Source organism: Petaurus breviceps, unplaced genomic scaffold (assembly GCF_028583685.1).
Source record: "Petaurus breviceps papuanus isolate PSGF00001 unplaced genomic scaffold, PetGlider_PUasm1.0 207, whole genome shotgun sequence".
Taxonomy (NCBI): Eukaryota; Metazoa; Chordata; class Mammalia; order Diprotodontia; family Petauridae; genus Petaurus; species Petaurus breviceps.
The window spans coordinates 29,476,709-29,502,048 of NW_027185850.1; the positions used below are offsets into that span (position 1 = coordinate 29,476,709).

At 52.5% G+C, this 25,340-nt stretch overlaps 2 protein-coding genes across 2 annotated transcripts in view; both read right to left on the bottom strand.

Moving 5' to 3' along the window:
* Window positions 1–25,340, bottom strand: part of LOC138165029 (nuclear autoantigenic sperm protein-like) — a 570,370-nt gene that overhangs the window by 182,621 nt on the left and 362,409 nt on the right. The gene's annotated exons all lie outside the window — the stretch shown is intronic.
* The window catches only part of LOC138165022 (microtubule-associated serine/threonine-protein kinase 2-like), a 201,101-nt gene that overhangs the window by 85,191 nt on the left and 90,570 nt on the right, over window positions 1–25,340 (bottom strand). Inside the window, exon 4 of the mRNA XM_069093081.1 lies at window positions 13,411–13,442. Coding sequence (XP_068949182.1) covers window positions 13,411–13,442 — 32 coding nt within the window. The remainder of the gene's footprint in view (window positions 1–13,410; window positions 13,443–25,340) is intronic.

Genomic DNA, 25,340 nt, shown 5'->3' on the forward strand with positions numbered 1-25,340 from the left:
TTCCAAGAAGACCAATGACATCACGGGATGATGTCTTGACTGGCTAATTAATTGGTTAAGTGAGGCAGTTGCACAAAGTCATCAGCCTCACTCTCTTCCAGAGTCATGGAAGTCCGGTGGCCAGACAAAAGTCAGGGCAGCTGCCAATGGCCCAGGATGCAGTGGATGACCTTGCCCTCGTCCATGTCTGACCAAGCTCTGAGCTTTCCACGGCACCTGCTTCAGCTGCCTTCATAGCCATGGGAACATATTGTTCTCATGTGCCCACTGCACCAGGAAAGTCTTCACATGGTTGGGGTAGACACGTTCCTAACTCACCGACAGGTCTGAGCCTGGTTTTTAACAGGTTTTAGAGATGGTTTTACAGTGCAGCTGTTGTACATGATACAGGTCTGGGAGCTCACCCCTCCCTAACCAATCAGTCGCTAAATGTTGCCATTGTTTCTCCACCACATCTCTCACCCACAAAGCCACCACTTTAGCACCACCTGCCTCAGATCCATCCTCCACACTGCTGCCACAGGGATTGTCCTTAAGCACACTTCTGACCATGTTACCCACCCCCTCCTTAACCAACACTGGCTCCCTACTGACTCGAGGACCAAACAGAAACTCCTGGTTCCAGCCTAGCTTTCCATGACTCCCCTCCCCACACTGCCTAACCTAGCCAAAGTGGCCTTCTGCTCCTTACCCAAGACAGGCCACAAACTGGAATGCCCCTACTCTTCATGGCCCCTCCCCTCTCCTCCAAACTGTCCCCTCTTCCTGCTCCTCCACCCTGCCCAGTATGTAACTACTCTGCACGTATAAGGGCTGATAAGAAGACTGAGCCTGGAGGGAGGAAGATCTAGGATCTGTGTGAACTGCTCCCTCTAGACCTTAGCTGTCTCATCTGTAAAATGGGGATAAGGACACCTACTTCCCAAGGCTCCTGTGAGGACCAAATGAGATGACATTTATAAAGTGCTTTGCAAACCTTAAAGCCCTACAGAAATGCCAGCTGTTACTACAATGAATCATCTCAACAAACAGTATCATTGCAATTCAATGACAATCAGCCAGGAAGCCCAGCCCCCACCACGCAGCCCTTCCACGAACTGAGCCCAGATCAGCACCACCTCACAGCCCCAAGGCCAGGGATCCCCACACAAGCGTCTCCAGCCAAGGGCCGCCCACCCTCTTCCCCAAGAGCTGCAGTGCTGGGAACCGCCCATCCCAGGCACAACCCTCATTTCTCAGGGCCACAAGCCCTAGAGGACAGAGAGCGCTCTCCCCCTCCCCCCTCCCAGCCCAGGCCTCCAAGCAGGGACTACACCTTGCCAGGTACAAGGCCCCTCCCGGCTCGGCCTCTGGCACAGTCTGTGCAGAGCCTGGGGGAGCTGGGGAAGCTGCCTGGCCATCCTGAGCAGCGGCTCAAGTCCTTACCTCCACAGGAACGGGTGGCAGCTTCCAGGGCTGCTCTGGGCTGGCAGGTTCAGGAAAAAGACCGGAGGAGCTGTGGCAAAGGCCCCATCGGCACTGAGAGGGAGCTGGGGGTGGCACAGGGCAGGCGCTGACGCCGAGGAGGGTAAGTGCGGGTGGACATCACTGTTTCCTCGACCAAGAGAAGAGATTCTGCCAAGGCATCCCAGCAGAAAAGGCAGGGTCAGTGACAAGCTCTGGACGGGGTAAGGGCCCATTCAGAGCCAGACCCTTCTATAAAAGGCCCAGAAAATGAAGCAGAGGCCCTAAGAGCCTCCAAGCCAGGAACGTGCCTCAGAATGTGAGCTCCCTGAAGGCAGGGACCCTGCTTTGGCCCTTCTTTGTTTGCCCAACCCATAATCAATGCTTGCTAACTGCCTGCCTGTCCCCGGCCTGTCACTGTGCCATGACCTGGTAGCCAGGAAGACCTTCCTGTTACTCAACTAGTGGTTTTTCTGCTTAGAAGAGCACCAGGCAAGCCAGGATCTCTGTGTAAGCCCAGGCTCTTAGGTCCTGACAAGCACTGGGGACCCCAGAGCACTCCCTAAGTCAGCCATCGGCTTAGAAGGAGATGTGTAAACACAGTCACAACCTGCCTGGGTGATCCTTGAGGGGCAGGCCTAAATATTGAGGATTCAGTCGGCTAAAGTTCAACTCTATCTTTCAAAGCAAATACTAGACTTGGTGACTTCAGCCACTTTCAAACTCATCAGCTCCTTCCCTCCGCACCCCTCCACCAGGTCCAGCTGCTGCCCATCATGGATCGCAGGGTCAGATAGGGAGTTTCCAGGGCTCTGGAGGCCCCAGGAACCCGAGGAACTGCCCCACCTCAAGCCAGAGGAGGGGAAGGACACTCCCAAGTCATCTGCAAGAAACCCCAAACACAGAAAGTCTGATCTTGTTTGGGGTTAACTGTCAGCATCACCCAGGTTGCCCCCAGCCATTCCCAGGGCACCCTGCCTGTGGCTGGACAAAGGCCCGGAGTTGGAGCCACTGGTGGGCAGGGGAGGCTCCCTGATGGCCCCTGCCAAAGCAGTTTCCCTCCCACCAACTGGATTTTGGTCCCTTCTCCTCTCTATCATTGGCACTTGCCCCTAAACATTTCACGTGGCCAATGAGATCTATTCTGCCAGAGCAGGCACAGTGAATACGGGGGCTACCCCAACACGACTACCCCCTAAGACCTTGGGGAATCATTAATGCACCCAGTGAACTTGGGCCGGGACCAAAGGCAGCCCTCCTGAAGCATGGGGCTGAACCCCGGCCTCTGTTTCATGAGGTACTTTCGATCTTGTGCTAAGCCCAGGCACTCGGCAGGACCCAGAATGACAGAAGGCACATGTATGTTCCCCGGGCAGTCTACAAACACAAGAACTTGGGAGCGTGAGTCCCTCATTTTCCTGCATCTACAATTCCCTGAAGGCTCCGGGGACATCTTGTCAGTAAGGTCACAAGAGCTCCCTGCCTGATAATCTCTGCTTAAAGAATCCAGCAGATTAGGAGGCAGTGACCCACATTCAGCCTGCCTTCTGGCTTCCTCCAGCCAACCCACCAATCTTGGGGGCCCACTCCACTGCCTCCTGAACCAGTTTCACGTCTCTCTCCTGACTGCAGACAGAAAGGAACCAGTCAGCCTCCCCTCAGTCTAGATGGGGCCAGAAGTGGAGGGAGGAGGGACACCAAATCCCAATGCTGGTGGGAACAGCCAAGGCAGGCAAGGACTACAGGCCTGTGGCGGTGAATACCCACTCCTCAGGGTTTGCAGCTCAGACAGGTGGTGGCTTCCCCTGAGCCCAACCCTGAAGCCTGCCCAGCCACAGAAGCCCCAGGCTACCACCATCAGCCCCCTGCCCTCCCACATCCTTACTGGATCCGAAGAGATGGGGCTCCCAGTCTCTCTCGCCTCCGTTTCATGCTGCTGCTGCTGCGGCGGCTGCGCCTAAGCACCTCCAGCCCGTTACAGCGAGCTCAGAGCAGGGATTAGGGTGTGGGCCAGAACCCAGCCAAGGCAGTGACACACTGAGCTCCGAGACACCCCAGGGCTCAATCCAAGGGACTTCACCCTCCTTGTGGCCAATGGACCTAAGAGCCACTGCCCTGGAATCTCCAAAAAATGGAAAGGCAGCCCTGGCTGACAATGATTTAGAAAAGAAGGCACGAATCTGCCGACAGGGTCCTCCTGACATCACTCACTCCGGCCGGCAGCAGCAGCAGCAACCCAGGGCTAGGGTCTGTCTGGAAACGTGTTCCCAGCTCCGTGCCACCCGCCACTGTCCACACGTCAGGCGAGCTCCCATGGGGGAGGGAAAGGGGGACGAGGCCTGGCACAGACTGTACATAGCGACAGGCACTCACACTGGGACAGAAATACAGTTATCACTCACAGAAACCCAAGAGCTGTGAGCAGACCACAGAACAGCTGCTCCAGGCAGGGGCTGGGGGACCGGGGACTCAGCGTGCTCATCAGGCCATTTTTGGAAATCAAAGTGCTCAAGAATCTGAGCCTCTCCGGGCAGGGACCCAGTGGGCCCCTGGCTCCTGTCGGAGGCAGAGAAGAGAGGCAGGGGCTGACCCCGAGGGGGCCCAGGGCCAGAGAATGACAAAGTGAGGCTGGCAGAAAACCTCCACTCTGGTTCATTCACTCTTGCGTACATATGCGTGCAACAGAACACACACTCTGGTAGAACTTGACAATTCAGTGATTTAAAAGCTGCGAGGGCAGTGGTGAACATATGACTCCCACTTTGTAGCTAAGGAGACTGAGGTCCAGAAGTCCCACAGGTCTGAGCCAGAGGCGCCATGGCCACCATCACCTCTCACTGCCTGGGACTATGCAGGGCACGCCAGAGAGGCACTGGGCCTTCACCAGGCATGGGGGACACATCAAGATCCAGGCCAGAGCCCCACTCCTGGAACACTTGCCAATGCCGACAGGTTCAGTGCTGACTGATATTCTCTAGCAATAAAGACAGTAAACATTAGCTAAAATTTCTTGCTTAGGGTCTGAATTTCAATTTTCTGAAATCTGGTTGTCAAAGGGTTAACCTCCCCTCCCCCCACCCCAAACATAGCCAACCCCAAAATAACCCTGGCTTGTGGCCTTGGGCAGGAACCACAATGATTCCACTGATCACCACCCCCTGCTCACATTACAGACCCCTTGGCTCATCCTGGCCACATGACCCCAGCAGGTTCACTGGCACCTTTAAATACACACACTGAGAGGAGAGCAGAAGGGAGAACTGGGCCCATAGTGCCGCTCCTCCAGGCTGCAGTCACAGACCAGGCTGGTACCAGGCCACCGCATGCCCAAGCTCACCAACGGGCCCACAGCACTGGCCAGAGCCATGTGGCCAGACAACCTCACACCACAACCAGGACTCCTGGGGCCCTTGATAGGAAGAAGCCCAAAGGCAGGCCCGTGGGTAATGAGCCTCTCATGGGCATCAAACACTCCTGCAGGCTGAAATGTGAAAGCAGGGCTGGCCTGGATGGTCTCAGAGGCTCCGCCCAGCTCCCAGAGGATCTCTGAGTCATTACAACATGAGCAGCAGGACCCCAGAGGCTGGTTTGGACTCTCTGACCCACTGCCTATGGGGCAAGGGGGGAGGGGGATATGGGGGGGGGGCGGTAGCCAGAGCTTGGGGCAAGGGCTGCCTCCTCCAGCAAGCTCTTCCAGATCCCCCTGAGAGATCAGTGCTTTCTCACTCCCAAAATCGCTTTGTATAAGACTTTCTACTTCCTTGCCCACAGACAAGGAAACTTGTAGATCATGGCAGCTCTCCTTTCCACAATCCCCCAAAGCCTCACATAGGCTCCCTGAGGATTCCCCAGAACCCGGCACAGCGTCTAGCCCAGAGGAGGCACTTAAAGGAGGAATGCTTCATCGACTGCCCCTTATTCCCTACAATCTGATCAGTAATCAATCAATCCCCTTACAAGCCCAGACAGAGCCTGTGGACTCAAAGCTGAGCGCTGGGTTTACATGGCCTAGCACAATCCAGGTAGCCTCTCACTGATCACAACTTCTGGGGCTCACATCTGAGAACATCTGAATCCCAGTAGATTGCCCCTCCCCTCGTTTTCCCCAGGGAACATCAGTATGTGCCTTATGTCTAGGTCTTTACAGAAAAGGTAAGGAGCCCTAGAGCTAACAAAGACAAGGAGGAGGACAGGCTTTACAAACCACCACAGAAAACACAGAGGGCAGCTCTGCTGGCCAGTCTGGTGCCTCCCATAGTGCTCTGAACATGGAAGGGATGTATCAAATTTAACTAAACCAGAGGTTTGGGTCAGGAGCCAGAAACGAACTACAGAATCACCTTTGACAACCTAGCCCATAGCTCCCAGAACAGGGTCTCCCTTCCATCACCTCCAGTTACATGGTCCTGTCATCTCTCCATTCCTCTCTCAGACTGCCTTAATTGTTCGGACTTTCTCTGTACCTTCTCCCTAAGTCAAGCTCTGTCCCTCCTCTACAGGACAGTCCTTCCAACAAGTGAGAATGGTCCTTCTAGGATCCGGGCAAACACCCTTCATGTCCTTCATCTGACTTCCAGGTAACCTAGACTCCAGATCTTTCCCCATCCTAGTTGTAATCTAACATCCTGAGCTGAACACAATGCCCCTGATGAGACCCCGCCAGAGTAAAGGCCCTCAAGAACAGGAAGGAGCTCACCAGCCAAGAGGTGGCTGGCAGTATGGCCCACAAAGAGGCACTTACGAGATCATGGCAGCTCTCCTTTCCACAATCCCCCAGGGCACCCCAATGTGCCTGCAAAGCGAAGCAGATATCACTGCCCTGCAAGTCTTTGGTCACATCATTGTGTCCCAGCCGACCCAGACTTCTCGGCTCAGCCCCTTTTCTTCTGATTTACCCCCTCTGAGGTGTTGTTCCTTGGGACCCCCTCAAAGGCCCCAGGGAGCTCTGGTCTCTTGTGTCATGGTTGTTCGTGCCCATGCCATTTCTCTCCAGGGAACTAGAAGCCCCTTGGCAGCAGGTCCAAGGCCAGTTACCTTCTAAGGCTGCTGAACAGCCCAGGGGTTGGGCTCTAAAGTGCTGCTGAACTGATTAACAGTGAGCAATAGCTCCTGCCCCCAAAACACTTTCCATGGGGCCTCATCAGATTCTCACAATCATCTGGGCAAGGGGGGATCTTTCTCTCTCCCCATTTTACAGAAGACAAAGCCAGGACTCAGAAATTAAGACACTTGCCCAGGATCCACAGCAAGGAACTAATTGCCTAAGGTAGACTGAGCTCAGGTCTTGCCGCCCCCAAGTCTAGCACCCTCATACCACCAAGCACCCCAGGCTGCTTGGGATGGGACAGAGGAGGAGCCTCCTGCCACAACATCATGGAACAGCCCTGCCTGATGCCTCCCAGAAGCCTCTCTGGAGGACAAGGCAGTAGCTACATCCTGGCAGATCTACCCCACCAGGGCACACAACAAACCATGGCAACTCTTGGCTTCTATGACCTGGCCACACACATCTTTTTGGGAGGGTCTTACCCTTGCCCCCACATTGTTTCTAAATGTCCAAGTGGCTTTTGTTTCTTCAGGCTGAGAACCCCCAAACCTCTTGCCCCACAATAACTAGGGCAGGTATGCATGACCCCAAATGAGCTGTTTCCACCAGGAGCCCCTGGATTCATGGCAAGAAGGAAACCGCCAAAAGGACACAGAGCTGGGTCTGAACCACCATGCCCTAACTGCCAAGCTCTGTGTCTTCACTATACAGGAACACTTGGCTGCACTTCTGCATGGGGGGAGCCCCTAATGATGGGAGGGACAAAGTCCGAAGAAGAGCAAAATGAGGTTTTGAATGGTTAGAACTGACTGAATGGTGACCTAAATGGGATACCTAACACACTGGAGTCTGGGGTCAGGAGCCCAAGCTGAAAAAGTCCCAACTAGAGCAATCAAACTTAATAAGGGCAAACTTAGGTTTGAAAAAACCAGCTTCACAAAACTCGGATGGATAAGACACAGGCAGACAACAGTAGCTCTGAAAAAGATCTACAGGGTACGGTGGGCCACAAGCAGAATCCAAGTCAACGCTGTGCTATCCTAGACTGCTCACTGAGGCAGGGAGCCATGAATCTGGGGTGTGAGCTACTTCCTGGGTCAGTTCACAGTCACGTTGGAGAGGGCCCAGAAGATGAAGCACACAGCTGAGGATGCCGGGCCTCGAAGAAAGAACACTAAGGAAGATGGAGACTGTCACAAAGAGAGCTGAGCTTTGTTCCGCCGAGTCCTGAAGACAGACTCTCATGCTGCAGGGGAGAGCAGCTGAGAAGCAGATTTCAACTCCACAGAAGAACTGAGAGTTGTCTGAAAATGAGACGGGCTGCTTTGGAAGGTAGTGAGCTCATTGTCAAGGGAGGATTCCCAGTGAAAGCTGGAGGATTCTCTGAGGGTCTGCACCCATCACCTACTCAATGGCGCTGTTCTGAGAGAACCCTAAGGTGCAAGGGAGATATAGGGATGAAGGCAAGAATGGCAGCAATGCCAAGAAAGAAGGCTGGATCTGCATTTCTCCTGCTGGAGTCAGGCCTCTGGCCAACACTACCACTGAAAACCAAGAGAAAACTCAGGTGGGTTCCAAGAGCAGTTCAATATGGATCAGCATCTGGGCTGGGCCTGGCCAAGACATCCCATGAACAGGCAAGTACAGACAGCCAATGCGGGGCTTGACAAAGCAACAGCAGCCCCACCTGTACTGGAGGACTCTTCCCCTCTGTCTTCTGCATGCCTTCTGGCTCAAAATGAAATCAAACCTGTCCACCAGAGGGGGAAGGTCCCTCCAACCAAGTGTAGGCCATTCTTTTGCGTTTTTCTTAGCGAGTGACCAAAGCAGAAGGTTTGAGAGCCCAGCCTCTGCTAGATGAAGCATCCCCTGGCCCAAAAAAGGGAACTGCAGGCAGGAGACAAAGGGACTCCAGGCTGGCTTTGCCAAGGGCTTCCAAAAGTCTTGAGTGTGCGTGGGACTGGCCCTAAGAATGAGAAATGGAAATGAACAGTACCGAACTAAATAGGAAAGCTATGTGCCTTTGGCATCCCCCTCATGACCACAGGCTAGGCAGGAGCAAGGAAACAGAACACAATTAAACATCTTAGAAAACCTTACACGGTCTCACCTGGAAGAGAACTTGGAGATGAATGAGTCCACCCAACCAAATTCCTTATTTACAGGTGAGGAAACTGAAGCCATTAAAAGATATGTCCAGGGGCAGCCAGGTAGCACAGCGAGTAAGAGCACTGGCTCCAGTGTCGGGATGACCTGGGGATCAAATCTAGGCTCAGATACTTAGCACCACACCCAGAAATAACTGGCTGTGTAACCTTGAGCAAGTTACTTAACCCCAATTGCTTAAAAAAAAAAAAAAAAGATATGTCCATCCAAGGTCTCATATGGTAGGGAGCAGCACATGCACCATTCAAAGCCAGGACCCCTGACTCCCACCATACAGCACATGATCTCATCTTAGAAAGGGATATGCCACACTGGAGCAAACAAGACAGCAAGGGGGCCTAGAGCTACGTCAGGTCGCCTCAGAGCAGACGGGCTACAACTGTAGACCTCTAAGTGTCTGAAGGACCAGAAGCTGGGCAAGAGATCACTTCTCCTCTGCTCAGCCCCAGAGGGCAGGACCAGGTCACAGAGGGAAAGCTAGTAGCATTCAGAGGGAAGGCAGGTAGCATTCAGTTTCTAATAATTAGCTACCATATTAATTAGTAACTAGTGGTGAGCCCTCTGTCCCTAAAAGTAGAGGCTAGGGATCACTGCCAAGATCACTAGACTCAAGCCTGATGAGGGTTCAAGAGGGTTCCAGTTCTATCCTTGTTTTCCATTAGCAGTGTCCTCGGCCTAGTCACTCACATTCTCTCTAAAATGAGGAGCTTGCCCTAGAGAGCAGGGAAGGCTGCACTGACCTCAACATGTTATGATGCTGTCCTGTGCAGCTTTGAACAATTTGGGCATCAGGAGCCAGTCAAGAACTTGCCACAGGCCCTGGCTTGATGCATGGCTTGATGCACCAGCCCTAAAGCTGAATATAGTACATGGAGCACTAGGAAAGGGTCCTACTAAGCATTCTGTTGACTTAGGAAGGGAGGACTAGGGCCCAGAAAGGAGAGGGGATGAATCTGGTCACTGCCTCTGGTGATTCATTCTGTGGCCATATGACTTCCAATGTTTTGCCCACACTCCCAAGCCTGGAACAGACTCTCCCATCTTCGAGACCCATCTGACCCAAAAAGCCTATTCCTCATCTGGGCCCTCCTCACCCTGCAACCTGTAGCAAGCAGTGACTCCTTCCTCCATGGTCCACTAAGACCACTGGGACGCTGCTCCAGGGTGTTTATCGGTTTTCCAGTCATGTGGAAATCTGTATCATGGAAAGGAGCTCTTCACATCTGGTCAGCAAAGGCTCAAAGCCTCAACTGGGTGACTGTGACCTCTTCCAGGGCTTTCCTCAACTGTATAAAAGGTAATCACAGCTGTCTGACTCCCTTGTCAAAGCTGGTGTCAAAATGCTGGAGAGGATGTGGGGGAAAATGAGGCACTAATGCCCTGCTAACAGAGTTGTGAGCTGATCCAACCATTCTGGAGAGCAATCTGGAACTGTGCCCAAAGGCCTATAAAACCAGGCATAGCCTTTGCCCCAGCAATACCACTACTAGGTCTGTATCCCCAAAAAGATAAAAAACAAAAAGGAAAAGGGCCTATATGTACAACAATACTTATAGTAGCTCTTTTGTGGGGGTAAAGAATTGGAAATTAAGGGGAAGCCCATCGACTGGGAAGCAGGTATGTGACCTTCATCATATGATGAATGGGCTGCAGTATGTGACCATGACAGAATACCACAAGAAATGCTGAGCAGGACAGGACGCTCTCAGAAAAACCTGCCAAGACTCGCGTGAGCCGTGTATGAGTGAGAGCAGCCCTGTGAGCTGGTCACTGTGACTGACCCGGCTGTTCTCAGCAATACAGTGATCCAAGACCCATTCTCCATCTCCAGAGCAGGACGGACGGAGTCTGCACAGAGAACACAAACAGAAGGCATGCTTTTTTTACTTCTTCATTTTTCTTGAGGTTTTTTATGTTTATGTTTTCTTTCACAATCTGACCATCAGGGATATGTTGTGCATGACTATTATACATGGATAACCTAAATCAAAGTGCTTGCCTTCTCAGTGGGGAGTGGGAGGTGGGGAGGGAGGAAAGGAGAGAATGTGAAACTCAAAGTTTTAAAAACTAATGTTTAAAATTGTTCTTACATATAACTGGGGAGAAAATAAAATACTAAATAAACTTGAAAAAAACAAAGTGGGTGTCAGGAGGCTTCCATTGAGAGGGGTGCCCCTGGAGGCCTGGCAGCAGGATATGGCATGGAAGGACACGGGGACCTGCCTGAGCCAGAACCGAAGCTGTACCAGCGGCTCCCTAGGTAACTTACTGCCCATCTCTGGCCTCATTTCCTCCTCTGTTAAATGATCCCTTGCAGCCCTAAATCTCTGGTCCATGATGTAGTGAAAATGACCAGCAACTCAGCTGGCTTTTGATAAGGACACTGAATGGCCAGGCCAGCTCACCAAGAGCACCAGGTGCCAGGGCCAATCTCTGCACCCCAAATCCTGTCATTGCGGTTTGGCAGAGGAACAGCAGTTGGTAACAACATGAAGAAAGAAGCCTGGCAGATGCCCACAACTCCAAAGGAAAGAGTGGGCACCACGAGGGGGGTCAGCAGGCTGGCTATGGGGAGGGGGGGGGAACAAGACCCTCCCCGGATGCAGGGAGACATGTGACTTTGCTCTTTCTTTTGGGATCCTGTTTAATTACATTTATTGGCTCCCAGGTGAATTCAGACAATCCAAGCCATGGCCTTAGACTTGGGAGCCAGGAGGCGCTCTGTCTGGGTGTGGACTTCAAGAGCCTACACAAAAGGCCAGCTTGGTTTCCTTCATCCCCCAACCACCATCTTTTGTTAAACTATGTTTTCATTGATACTGGTTTTTTGACATCACTCTGAAGTTTCCCAGCATCTCTCCCTCTCCCCCTCAGCCATCCCATATAGAAGACAGGACTGTTTAAAGGTAAAAAAAGAAAAAAGGGAAAAAATAAGCACAACCAATTGATGATATCACAAAATTCTGAAAAGAGAAGCAATCACTGTCAGTCCCTCCAGCCATGGCCCTCCACCCAGCAATTATACTGGTTTTCCTAAAACTTTATCCCATGACCTCCACAATAAACTAGACACTCCTTTGTTCAGTATTTAAGGCTTTTCCCAACCTGGCTCCAGCTTATCTTTCCAGGGCAATGACACACTATTTCCCTTTACCCAATCTACACTCCAGCTGGCACACATAAACAGAGACACACACACACGCACACATGTGCACGCACACACACCCCTCTGCTTGCCACTTTTGCCTTGTGTCCCCTTCCCTTCAGGAGCAGCTCTCCCACCTGAGGCTGCCACCAGCTTCCAGGACTCTCCCCTTCCCTCCAAAAGTTAGGTAATGTTTCTTTCATAAAGATTTAGTATGGATTCATCTGTGTACATGCTGCCTGACCCTCAGAACAGAAGCTAGGACTGAAATTCTTAGTTCTCTACCTTCCCTCTGAGCAGCCCATGAAGTTTGCTGAAGAAAAGCCTCAAAGCCCGTTCAGGCCTGGCCTGTCCCATGCCCCAATTCAGCACTTCCTCAACACAATAGATATGAAGGGAAAAGCAGGGAAGAAGATGCTTAATAAAAGTTTGCTTTGCTGATCTGAAGAAGAAAAGGATCTCAAGAAACAAACACAGCCTAGTCTCAAGTAAGAAGTGGTCTGCAAAAGCCCCGCTGCCCTGTGCCAAGGACTTGCTGCCTGGAAGCTGGACACCCCAGGCCAGAAGCCAATGGGGAGGAGAGTCTGCTCCCGAGCACAGGTGCTTGGGGGGATGTCCCATGGAGGCAGACCGATCAATGGACCTAGGAACAAAGCTCCCCTGGCTTTTCAAAATCACTATGGATGACCAATACAAAGAAGCTTCAGAGAACAAGGGGAAAAATAACCTTGAATCTATCTATTAAAATAATCACTAGCATTTGTATCTGTTCACAAAGCACTTCACAAATACTGATCCACACAACCACCCTGTGAGGTAAATTCCAATACCACTCCATGTTACAGATAAGGTAACTGAGCCTGGGAAAAGTTCAGTGACTTGCCCATGGTCACACAGTTCCAGAGTACCTGGGGCTGAACTCGGGTCCTTCTAGCATGAAGTCCAGCACTCTGCCTACCACACATACCATTCGGGGGTGCAGAGTCACCTCCACTCTCCAGGAGGAACAAAACACCTCCTGTCTGGAGTAGCAGACAAGGCCACAGGCCAAGCCACGGCCTTCCAGGGCCCACCCACAACCTGCCGGCCTCACTAGGAGCCGATGCCCCCAACAGCTCCCAAGAACGAGAGCTAGAAAGGAAGACCAGAGAGGAGGAAACTGAGGTCAAGAGGAGGGACAGGCCCTGGGGTGACTGCAGCACAAGGTCAGTCACACGAGGGGACAAGGAGCAGAGCGGAAAGAGAAGCTCCTGTCCTGCCTCACCGTTAGCCAGGGCTAAGTGCTCTGGCTAGGGCTGCCCAGCCACCTGGAGCCTCCAGAGCCAGGCACTCCCTCAATCCAAGACACCACCGTGGAGACAGTTTTCAGGGCAACATGCAGAGAATACCCAGAAGACCACCAGAAGCCAGGGCCACAACTGGGTCAGCTGTCTCTGGGCTCGCTGAGAGAAGCTCAGTGACTGTGTCTGGGTAAGACAACAAGTCCCAAGGCCTAATGGCAGCCAGACAGTGGGGGCAGGGAGCCTGGGACAGGCCAGACTGACCCCCCCCCATCCCTCCCCCCAGCACCAGGAAGGGAGGGAGGCGGGTGAACAAAGAAGGTACTCACAAGCTGCCTCTTCTCGGAAGGCTCAGCTCCTTCTAAAAAACAAAAGAAAGGCCCAAGTTAGAGAAGTGGAGGTCACCCAGATGGTAATGATGGTTAGCATTTAGATAGTCTTTTAAGGTTTGCAAAGTGCTCGTCAAATATGATCTCGTTCTTTTTCCCAGAACCACCCTGGGAGGTAGGCACCAGTACTACCAGTCTGCCACCGGCTGCCACAGGTGCTTCTCAAAAGGGGCAGAGAAAGGAAGCCTGGAGAAGAGAAGACGCTGCAGCTGGAGCTGAAGGGCCACAGTGGGAAGGGGGGGTGGGGGCCACAGTGGAAAAGCCAGCTGGCTCTCAGGAAGGACTTCTACTCCAGGGCAGGGGTGTCCTGGGGAGGGGCCCCCCCCTCAGAAGTATCCAGGCAGAGGCTGGATGATCTCTTGTCAAATACACTACAGCAGGGATGCCTTGAGGGCCTGGGCTTCCCTTGATGGTGCTGAGACCCCTGGGGAGAAGGAGAGAGGCCAGGGCCCAGGCAGGCCCAGCAAACCAGCTAACTACTCATTCCCTAATAGGGAGCCAGGAGGAAAATGGTCAGAGAGCCACAAGGTTCCGGCTGGCCACCAGGGGGCAGCATCTCCCTGGCCAAGAACCCTAGGGCCCCCAAGCCACTAACTCCCTCTCTCTTTACTGGCAGCCTCTCACACTCCCTGCTTCAAGATGCAACTCAAGCACCATCTGCATGCGGCTTTCCAGAGCAGACGGTGCCAGAGTAGATGGAACAGTCCCAGGAGTAAGACCTGAGTTCAAATCCTGCCTCAGACCCTACAAGCTGGGCGATCCTAGAGTTTCCTCATCCATAAAATGGAGGCCATAATGGCACCTGTCCCAGGCTGTCCAGAGGATAAAATGAAATCGGATCTGTAAAGGGCTCTACCAGTACTGGTTATTCTTATTCTTGGGGCAGCCAGGTGGCACCACAGAGCACAGAGCTGGGCCTGGAGTCGGGAAGACTCTTCTTCCTGAGTTCAAATCCTGCCTCAGACACTTACTGGCGTGTGACCCTGGACAAGTCACTGCACCCTGTCTGCCTCAGTTTCCTCATCTGGAGAAGAAAATGGCAAACCCCTCCATTATCTCTCCCAGGAAAACCCCCAGAGTCAGACGTGACCAAACAACAGAAATTCTTACTATTATCACTGTTATTATCCCCTCACCCACTCATGTTCCTTGTACTGAACCACTCTGTGTTTATTTATTCATTTACACAGACATTTGCCCAGGGAAGCTCCTGGAGAACAGACAGACAGACCTTGGACAAGGAATGCCCCATTCAGAATCTCCAAGAAAGGCTGTGGGGAGGGACGGGACCCCAGGTCTAAGAGCCTTAGACTATTCATTCCCTAGGCCGCATCCAGCACCCACAGTCTAGGGGCACTAGGGGCAGCTTTGAGGCTCAGAACCAAATCCCCTCTGGCTGGTCCTCCAGGCGGGCAGAAGTCCCTCCCCAGACTGGACAGGGCCTGGCTAACCTTGTCAAAGCCAGTTTGGCTTCCCTCCCACCAACAGCACTCACGGAGAGTAAACCAACATGTTTGTCCCCAAAGAAATCAGCCAGCTGCACATGCCATTGTAAACAGCAGCATCTACAGAAGGAGCAAGATGGAAGCTGGGCAGCATAACCCAGGTGAGAAGGAGCTCAGCCAAGAAGCCCTTTCTTTGTGATCCTGAAGAGGAAGGTGTTGGACACCCAGGGACTCCTGGGGAGGCTCCAGGGCTGCTCTCCTAACTGGGCCAAGCCCTTCCAAAGGGCTTTTTTTGCTCCTCTCTGGACATGTGAAGGCACAACCCCCACACTCAGAGGTCTCTCCGCCAATCAGGGGTCACTCTTCCTCGTGCTCATGGTGCACAGCACCCAGTTGGGCAGTTGGGCACAAATCCAACTAATTGTACAAATTGGCTTGCTACCTGAGGAAACAAGCCACAGAGGCCTGCTGGGCTCAGCACTGCTGCCAATGTTAGAGCTCAAGGAGAGTAACCAAATCCTCTGGCTGACAAAAGGTCAAAATGCCAATTAGCTGCTTCCAGTGTCCCCTCCTAGGATCTTGCAAAAGAAGGCTGACTAGGCTTTAGGCCCTAGGGACTAAGGGTCCCATCCCCCTTTATATCCTTTCTAAATAACAGAAAGAGGGGGACAAAGATTTCCCATTGCTACTGTGTATAAGGGTGACAAATTATTTCATGACCATTAGCAGGGCACAGTGTCCAGAATGGGACAGGGGACAGCCCCCTCTCCAATCACAAACTGCTGGCATTCCGCCTCTTCCTCTGCCTTGCCACTCCAAATCAATTTTTTAGCTGCCCCTCCAATCCCTCAGTTCTTTCCCAGACCATCTCCCCTGCACTAGTCCCTACCTTCCCCAACCCGACCCCTTGGTGTCCACCCCTGGAGATCTTTGCTGTCTTACTGCATCACCAATTTTGCCCTGCCAACCCTCCCCCCATCAGTGCAGAAATTCACAAGCATATGACACAACCACTGGGCTCTCTGTCTCACACTCCACAGCAGCTCTTCTAAAGTATGCATCCTTCCTCAAACCTCCCAAAGCTCTTCTGCTCCTACCCCTCTTCTCCCATCACACAGGCGCCTTCTGCTCCTACCCCTCTTCTCCCATCACACAGGTGCCTTCTGCTCCTACCCCTCTTCTCCCATCACACAGGTGCCTTCTGTTCCTATCTTGTCCTTCACTCTTGTCTCACACAAAGAGGTGGCCTCTACATGCATAAGTGACCCCATTCCATCCCACCTTCTCTAGCCTGTCAGCCCTTCCAGCAACCCCACACAGTCACTAATCTTCCATCTCTCCCTCCCTACTGCCTACAAACATGTCTTTCCCATCCTCAAAAATCCTCACTCCATTCATCCATCCCCAACAGCTACCATCCCACATCTCTTCTACCTTTGAGGCTAAACCTGTTGGGAAGGCTATTTACAAATGGTGCCTCCGCTTCCTTTCCTCTCGCTATCTGCTCAACTCTCTATAATCTAACTTCTCATCATTTAACTGAAACTGCTCTGTCCAAAGTTACCAAGGCTCTCTTAATTTCTGAATCCAATGACCTTTTCTCAGTCCTCATCCTTCCTGACCTCTCTGTAGCTATAGATACTACTGAGCACCATTGATACTCTCTGCTCTCTAAGTGTTTGTGACATGGCTCTCTCTTGATTCTCCTATCTGAGGGACCCTCAGTCTCCTTTGTTAGACCTTCATCTTGGTCACACATGATAACTGGAGGTTTTCCAGGGGGATCTAACCTGGGCCCTCCTTTCTCCCTTTATACTAGCCACTTGGTGATATCAGCTCCCATGGACACCATCTCTATGCTGAGGATTCTCAAATGTTTATTCAGTTCTAATCTCTCAGCTGACTGCCAGTCTCCTCTCTCCAAATGCCTACTGGAAATCTCAAACTGGCTGTCCCATTAACAACTCAAACTCATTATGTGATTATTTTAACTGAATTCGGGATCATTTTCCCCAAAAACCTCCCCTCTTCCTATTACTGTCCATGGTCAGCCAGGCAACCTTGACCTCTCTCTGTCTCTCTGTCTGTCTGTCTCTCTCTCCTCTTTTCTCTCTCTGTACCCAACTTGTTGTTAAGGTCTGTTGATTTTACCTTTGTAACATCTCTGCAATCTACTCCTCCCTTCTCTGCCACTACACGCCCCCCCCCCCAAGGCCCTCATCACCTCACACCTGGATGACCACACTAGCCACTTTGAGGTCTGCCTGCCTCAGGTCTCTCCCTACTCCAGGCTCTCCTCTACACAGCTGCCAAAGTGATTTTCCTAAATCACAGCACTGGCCATGTCTCATCTCCCCTCCCCTCCTCTCCTCTTCTCTCTCTCCCTCTCCCCTGCCCCCCTTTCCAGTGGCTCCAGGATCAAATACCAAATCCTCTGCCATTCAAAGCCCTTCATAACCTGCCCCAACCTTTCCAGTCTTCACATACCTCACCCCGCACCCCCCCCACACACACACATACACATTCTGTGATTCAGTGATACTCTTCAGACTAGATCCGTATCTCTGACTCCTGGAATTTCCACTGGTTTTCCTCTATGCCTGAGCCCCCCTTATACTTCTATCTCCCCCATTCCTTCAAGTCCCCAATCAATTTCCCTCTAACAGGAGGCCTTTCCCAATCCCCCATAATTCTGGTGCCTTCACAGACAGTGAGCTCCTTGAATGCCTTTGTGTCCCAGGCACATGGTAGGCTCTGGGGTCCCCCTCCAGCCACACGACCCCTCCTCACAAGGAGCTGACCACTTCCTGTCTCCTAATTCTCAGCATCAACTAGAGCTTTGTTCCCACTTCCTTAGGGCGTTAAAGAGCTTTCCCAGGCACCATGAATGCTCTAAGTCTGTGGTTCTGTGAAATCTGGCACCCAGAACTGGACAGGCCTGGCAGATCTGCTGCTCTGCCCCCAGCTAAGAATGAGAAACCCTGAGGAACGCGTGCTTGGTCACCATACAGAACGCAGCTGCTGGTCCAAGAGATTCCACACTCATTCTGCATCAATTTATTTCTGTGTATGCTGTGTGCATGAGAAGACAAGCTCCTGCAGACAAAGATTCTTCGCTTTCGCTTCTGTGTCCCCAGGGCTCAGCACAGGCCCTGGCACACAGCCGTTACTGAAGCCATATGTGCATGGAAGGCACCAGAGGCAGCTCTAGTGAAAACCCAGATGGAAGAGAGGGCAGGCCCAGATCACAAGGTCCCCCAGGGTACAGCCTGGGGCTAAATGCTGGAGACACAAGGGGAGGAGGGCCAGGCTGAGGGGTCTGCACCCTAATCCCTCGTCCTGGTTAAATTACTTCCACCTGATGGGTTTCTACCTTCACTGACAAGAAAAGAAAATAGTCCAGCAGGTGCCTTGGCCCTCCCCAGCCCAGCCCCTGGGCAGAGCTCCTGCAAAGTCTCAGCTCCTTCCACCACCACCAGCCTCCTCAGCTTCCTCCTACTACAGATTTCCACTCATCTCAGATTCCCTCATCACCTGCTGGAGGCAATCCCCAGGTGGCCAGGAAAAAGAGACCAATCTCGTTACCCTATAATATAGTACCCAGGGCCACCCTGCCCCCAGCCCTGCACGACCTGTTTCCAAACCCCCTGAGGTTTCAGCACTTAAGAAGCAGACACAGACCCTTGGGATCTGAACCCCTGCCAAGTCGCAGGGGAAGCTGTGCAGAGGGGAAGCCAGGTAAAGACGCCACGACACACTCCTCCCGAGGCCCCCCTGACCAGGCCCTCTCAGCAGGAGGGCAAGACAGCCTGAGGGCACCTTCCCTGTCCTGCTCACCCTACACACAAGGGCCGGGCATTGAAAATCCCCCTCACTGCTGTTGTAGCTTTCCTCAAGTGAATTCAACAAGAATTCATTCAGTTGCTCAGTTGCTACTGTGTGCCAGGCTCTATGTTTGAGGATGTGGAAAAAGACAAAAGTGAACCCTCAGCTTGCCCTCAAAGGGCTGACATTCTATTGGGGAGAAACAAATGGCACTTAGATGGGGGGGGGGGGCCCCTCCTGGAGGAGGAGATACCAGAACAGGCCTTTCAGGGAAGCCTCCAGCCAGGCTCTGCAGGTGGTGTAGTTAGCAAGAGAGCAAAGCTCCACAGAAACCCTGACACCTGAGAGGGAAGGCAGGGAGTTGAGGCTCGAGGGGGAGAGGGGGGGCAGTCCTGCTGCTTCTCCGGGTGCTGACACCACCTCCCCCTCCCCTTCTCTGTTAGCAGCAGGGTTGTGGTCTGGGCTCAGAGACCCAGGGATACTGCCATGGTACCTGGGTGAGCTCAGTAAAATGCTGTAGTCTCCTAACAGACCTCAATGTAGAACGAGCTGGAGGAATCTCAGCATCTCAGGAGCCTCTCTACACACCTCCCCAGAGGGGTCCGGATAGGTGGCTCCTGAGGGAAGGCTCTGCCGGTGGGGGCTCATGCCAACAGAGAAGTTTCCCTGCTGAATCGTGTTTATCATCATTAAACTACTTCTGAAAGTTTAAAAAACTGACCCACAGACTGGCTGGTTTGGGTCGGACACCATCGAGGTTCCTGGGCGGGGAACAACCACCAGCTGAAACTACTCCAACGCCAAGGTCTTCTGCAAGACCCACTGACTCTCATCAACTGCCTGAGGGAGAAGGGAAGGAGCACATGATAGCTGGGGGCAAGAGGGCTGACCAGTCCAAGAGGCAACCAGGGAGGGGAGGGGGCTTAGGGTGTTACTTTAAGCTGGCTATCAGGACACACTTTCTGTCCCAAAAAAGAATGCTCGTTGACTGAGTAAATGTGGGGGATGGGCTGCAGCAGGGGGTTCTGGATTTCATTTCTCTGGCAGTCTCCAAGCAGGGGCCCCTAGTTATTCCCCAGGGCTCTGGCCTGGGCCCCCTTCTCTTCTCCCTCTAGACCTCTTTACTGGCTGAGCCTATCAGCTCCTGTGGATTTAATCACGACAATCCAGTACTAAATTCTCTGCTGACCTTCAATCTCCCACCTCCCAACGACTTTTTAGATATCTTGAACTGGAGTTGCCATAAACAACTCAGACTCATTATGTCCCAAACAGAATTCATTACTTTCCCCCCAAACCCTCCTCTCTTCCTAACTTGCTATCACTGTCAAGGACAGCCCCATCTTCTCAGTCACCAAGGCTCACAACCTGGGTGTCGTTGCCCTGACTCCTCACTATTTCTCCCCGCGCCCCCACCATCCAATCTCTTGCCAAGGCCTGTCGATTCCAGCTCCAAAGCATCTCTTGACTATCCCTTCTCCCCTCTGACACTGACACACTCCCCAGAGCAGACCCTCATCACCTCCTGCCCAGGCTCCTGCCATAGCCTCTGCCTGCCATGAATCTCTCCACACTGCCATCCATGCTCCATCCAGATGTCAAACTCATCTTCCCAAACCAGAGGTCTGACTGTACTCAAAAAACTCTACTGGTTCCCTATCACCTCCAGGATCAAATATAAAAGCCCTTTTCTACTTTCCCAGTCTTCTTACCCCTTGAACCCTTCCCTCCCCACCACTCACACACTCGATGATTCAGTGACCCTGGCCTCCTGGCTGTTCCTTGCACAAGACCCTGAAGCCTGAATGCCCTCCTTCCTCATCTCCACTTCTGGGCTTCCTTCAAGTCTGTTAAAATTCTGCCTTGTCAAGGAAGCCTTTCCTGATTCCCCCTCAATGCTAGGGCCTTCTCTCTGTTGATTATGTCCAATTTATCCTGTTAATAGCTTTTTTTGTTTACAAGTTGTCTCCCCCATTAGACTCTGACATCCGGGGGGCATTGGGGGGCATTATCTTTTGCCGTTCTTTTTATCTGTGGCGCCTGGCGCACATTAGTCGTGAATAAGTGTTCAGTGACTTTGTGATTGAGACAACTGTCTGTTGGGGAGGCTATTGGGAGACTTTCTGTACAGATACGGTGAGCCTAGATGCCAGAGGCTCCTTCCTTCCAGCTCTGAGCTCCAGGAGGTCTGTCTCGTTCTATGCGGATGCCTCATCATGGTGCAGAATAATGCTGAGGTCTACAAGGTCATCCTAGAAGAGGGCCAGCTCTGTCTGGCAGGCCTTAGCAAAACGAACAAGGCTGGAGTACAAATTGTGCGGCCACTCAAGGACCAGCCAGGCCTGCCTGGCCTAGGGCACACCTGACAAGAACAGGCCCCACAAGATGCTGGCTCGTGCCCTCTGCCTGGGAGGACTGCATCTCTCTAGAAGCCACATCCCAGAAAAGAGTGTGACCAGACAGCAAGAAGGAAGGTCTGGTTGATTATGACTGATAGCACTGATAATCTGAAGGATTTGGGGGGGGGGGGGGGGGGGGTGCTGGATAGCTGGGTACTGAAATGGAGTTCAGTTTGGCCACAGTGCACAAGACTAATCATGGCAAATGCAAATAAGTTTAAAAAAATTCAATGATGTTTTGACCCAAAAGAGAGAAGCCTGACTGGGGCGGGGGAAGGCTGCAGTGTCCAAGTGTGGGCATGGGATGAGTCTCCTCATGCTTGGCCCCAGAGGACAGAACATGAGCGCTGCAGGCAGGACAGGAAGGACCAGAGATGGCCAAAGAGGTCCGGGCTGTCTCGAGTTCAGATACAGGTTGGACTAGACAGTTCTGGGCTATCCCATTTCAAACAGCTGCCAGCTGCCTGCCACTGGTGGTCAAGGCGGTCACATCAACCAAGTCCAATTAGCAGCCTTCGCCCTCCTCCCTGGTGGCCAGTAAAGATAGAGGAACCATTACCTATTCACTGGGCAAGGCATACCTGCACCTTTGCACAGTCTTGCTAACTCAGGGGAGATAAGAGATTGTCTAAGTGGCAGCTTGCATGAAGACCAGCACATGCCCATGTCCTGTCCTCAGCCTGCCGAGGAAAGCTGAAACCAGTACTCCAATGGAAGGAGGAAATCTGGAGTATTCCTTGGGGCTTTTTTCTAGGCTGCATAAAGCCCACCTGACCTTACCAAGTGGCTTCTCCCAAATGAGGTTTCCCAACATTCTAAGTGCTGGTAGCAAAGCTTCCTCCAGTCTGCTGTGGGCAGTGGGGGAGAGGGATGAAGGAGGGGAATGGAAGCTCCTTCTCCACAAGAGCCTGCCTAAAGCATTACTGTCCATTGTTGCTGATGATCAGAAAATCTACAGGATGAGAAAATCCAGTTCCCAACATTGTTGGGATCCTTAAAATGACCTCTACCTGCTCTCACAGCTCTGGGGTTGGCCCCAAGGAGCTCCCGTAGTCTTTCTACTAGCAAAGCAAATAAGCCCCACCAGTGTGCTTCCCCCATGACTGTCTGTCAATTGATGTCAATTAGCTATTCAGACTTAAAAGGTTTTAGAAAGGAGTATTTAACTGAAGTGGCAGAGCAAGAAATTAGTACACCTCCACCCCACCCCCAGTCAGGTCTGGACCACTCCTCCCCATGCATATACAGAAAGTCCAGAAGAAGAGGGCCCCGGGCTGTAGAAAAGGGGTGACTCACAGCTCCAGGAAGCCCTTTTGCTGGAGTCCTCCAGCTGCAGTGCCCCCCAGAGGTCTGGTGTAACTTTTTTGGCTGGGCTCCTTGCAGAGCTTTGGATCACGCCATCTCATCCATCTGTCCTTGGCTCCCAATACAGACATTGCCATCAACTGTTCAGGAGGCACTGCTGGGAGGCCGAAGGGAACAGGGGCAGTCTAAAATACTCCCATCTTCTGAACTTCCCAAGATCCTCTTTCAGCTAAGGGGGTAGGGGGAGCAAAGGAGCCCCAGATCATGGAAACACCAGGGGGAGCTCAGCTGCCAACGCCAGCCAGATCTTAAAATCAACGGAAAGGGACCAGACGCTGGCAAGTCACAGAGACTTGGCTCCCTCTGTCCATCTGGCAGGAAAGGATCAGGCTCAGCTGGAAGGAGGACGGGACAAAAAGAGAAGGAAATGAGAGAGCCAGGACTAGGTGAAGAATGGTACGGAAAAGCCAAGCTTACGCAGCTCTGACCTCTGTCTGTGCTCATGAGGACAAGGCACAGAATGCCCTTGGGAGGCATAGGGGCAGCTACCTCCTACCACTGCTGCCCACTGCCCCAGATAAGGGAGCCTGGGTCCCAGCAGCCACGAGGCAACTCCAGTGACTCTAGTGCCTCAGCAGGCAGACAACAGGGGCATACGGGAGCTGCCTAACAAATGCCTGTTCACTTGACTTTCTCCTTCATTTGTCCCAACAACCAACAACCCACTGCTGAGTCTGTCTGTACAGAACATGGAGCCAGCAGCTGGGGCTCTGCCCACCAGCTTAATGAAGAACTCTGGACCGGCCCAAGGGCCCATTCAAAGGCACTTCCTGGATTAAGGCCTTCCATCTTGTTCAGCAGAGGCTGGCTCTCCCTGAGACTCCACTCCTTCCTCCCTCTCCTATTTACCCCAAAAGACACAGGCCCCTATGACCTGCACATGTTGTTAGGGGTGCCTATGGTGCGTGTCTGACCAGAGAGAGCCCAGAGTCTGGGAGCCTGTGGGCTCCACTCTGTACAGTGTCCCTTCCACTCCCGGAGGACAGAGAGGCCACCCTTAACTCAGGTTCAGTGATGCTACAATGGTCCCCATCCCAGACTGCTGCAAGCTAATCAAGGGCTGACATGGAAACAAAAGATCAGGTCCTCCCATCACCTCCAAGTATATCTCCTGGGAGAACTCAGGTACCACTGAGCACCACGCAGACAGCTCAGGTGTCCCCCTAAGCTTGCCAACCCCCCAGGGCTCTCCCATTTGGGCAGTTAATATCCAACCCAACTTTCTAACTCTTCTCTGTAGATAATAAATGAAGTTTCCCAAGGGAATGCATGGCTCTGTCCTTACTCAAAAGCTATCATAGTGTGCAGGCAACCTTGGGCTCTTGAAAGTGTGTGGGTCTGGTGACAAGTGGGGTGTCTTGGGGAGGCTCAACACCAGCACAAATGGCACCAGGAGGAATTTAAGTCCCAGCAATTTGAAAAGACAGCTTCCTACCTACCTAACACAGACAAGGCCTTGGCCAGCATCCAGCACCCAGCAGCCCTGATGGAGCCATTCAGCATCACCACTCAGCATCTGAGAGCTAGGTGAGAGGCACACCCAGGGCCACTCCCTGTCCAACGCTAGAGAGCACCCTGAGGGGCTCAAAACGTGACAGGGTCCCCCTAAGAGCTACCGAAGACCACTTGTCCAAGCAGTACTTCTGCCTACACCTACCAACTACCCCTCAATGGCTAAACCCAGAGTGCTTTCTTCGCCCTCATCCTCCCACCTGTCCCTCGGCCCCTTCACTGGGCCTCTGCACTGGGGCCCCCTTCTCCTCTCTTGGCATTCTGGGTGCCTTCATCAGCCCCCATGGGTTCAAATGCCCATTGTGGTGCTGCTCCCAGCGCCCTCTCTCCACCCAAGCTTCTGTCCTGCCGCGCCTGCCAATTGTTTCCACTTGAAGGCTTCACTGACATCAACATGACTCCTTCTCTGAATTTCCCTACTGGTTCTGAAGGTACCAGCATCCTCAGAATCCCCCATGTTCCAAAGCTGGGAGTCCTTTTTGTCTCCTTGCCCAACCCCCACAGCTGGGACTGCCAGGGCTGGCTGAGGCTACATGCGCCACACTCTCTGTATCCATCTGGCATAACCACCACCCAAATGCATTTCACCTTCAGGGCTTGAAAACCCTCCTAAGTGTTCCTGTTTCAGACTTGTCCCCTCTCTGCTATTCCTCACACCACTGCCCAGAGTCTTCCCAAGGCACAGGTCTGATGATGCATTCCAATAAAAGTCATTCCATGGCTCCCTAATGCCCTTTACCTGGCACTCAGGGCCCTTTAGGATCAACAGGGATTTCCTGAGCATCTGTTATGATCCTGACCCAGTGCTGAGAACTGACAATGTGACTCCAGCCTCACTCTCCAGACATATTTCACAATTCCCCTTCACACAAAAGCCAAATTTAAAAAAACAGCCTTCCCAGAGTTCAACATCCCATCATCTCCAATGTCCACAACTTTGGTCAGACCATTTCCCATACCTGAAATGTGTTCCCTCCTTGCCACTACCTGGGAAGACTGCTTCACTGAAGGCTTCCCAGTTCTTACTCTTCTCTCCCTCTTCCCATTACTGTGCACATGTTGTAACCTCCCACCACCACAACTACCAAGAAAGCAAGCCCTGTCTCTGTACACTTGCGGAATGCCTAGCACACAGCCCTGTATACACAGAAGCCTCACCAATGCCTGCTGACCAACTCCATGAGAAGGGTCCTGTCCACAAGAAGGGAGCAGGCAGAACAGGAAGCCTGGCCCAGGGAAGAGATCCTGGCCAGAAGGCACCAACCCCAGCACTTCCAAGCAGCCCTGTGACCTTGGGCAAGTCACTTGACCTAGTAAATGGAGA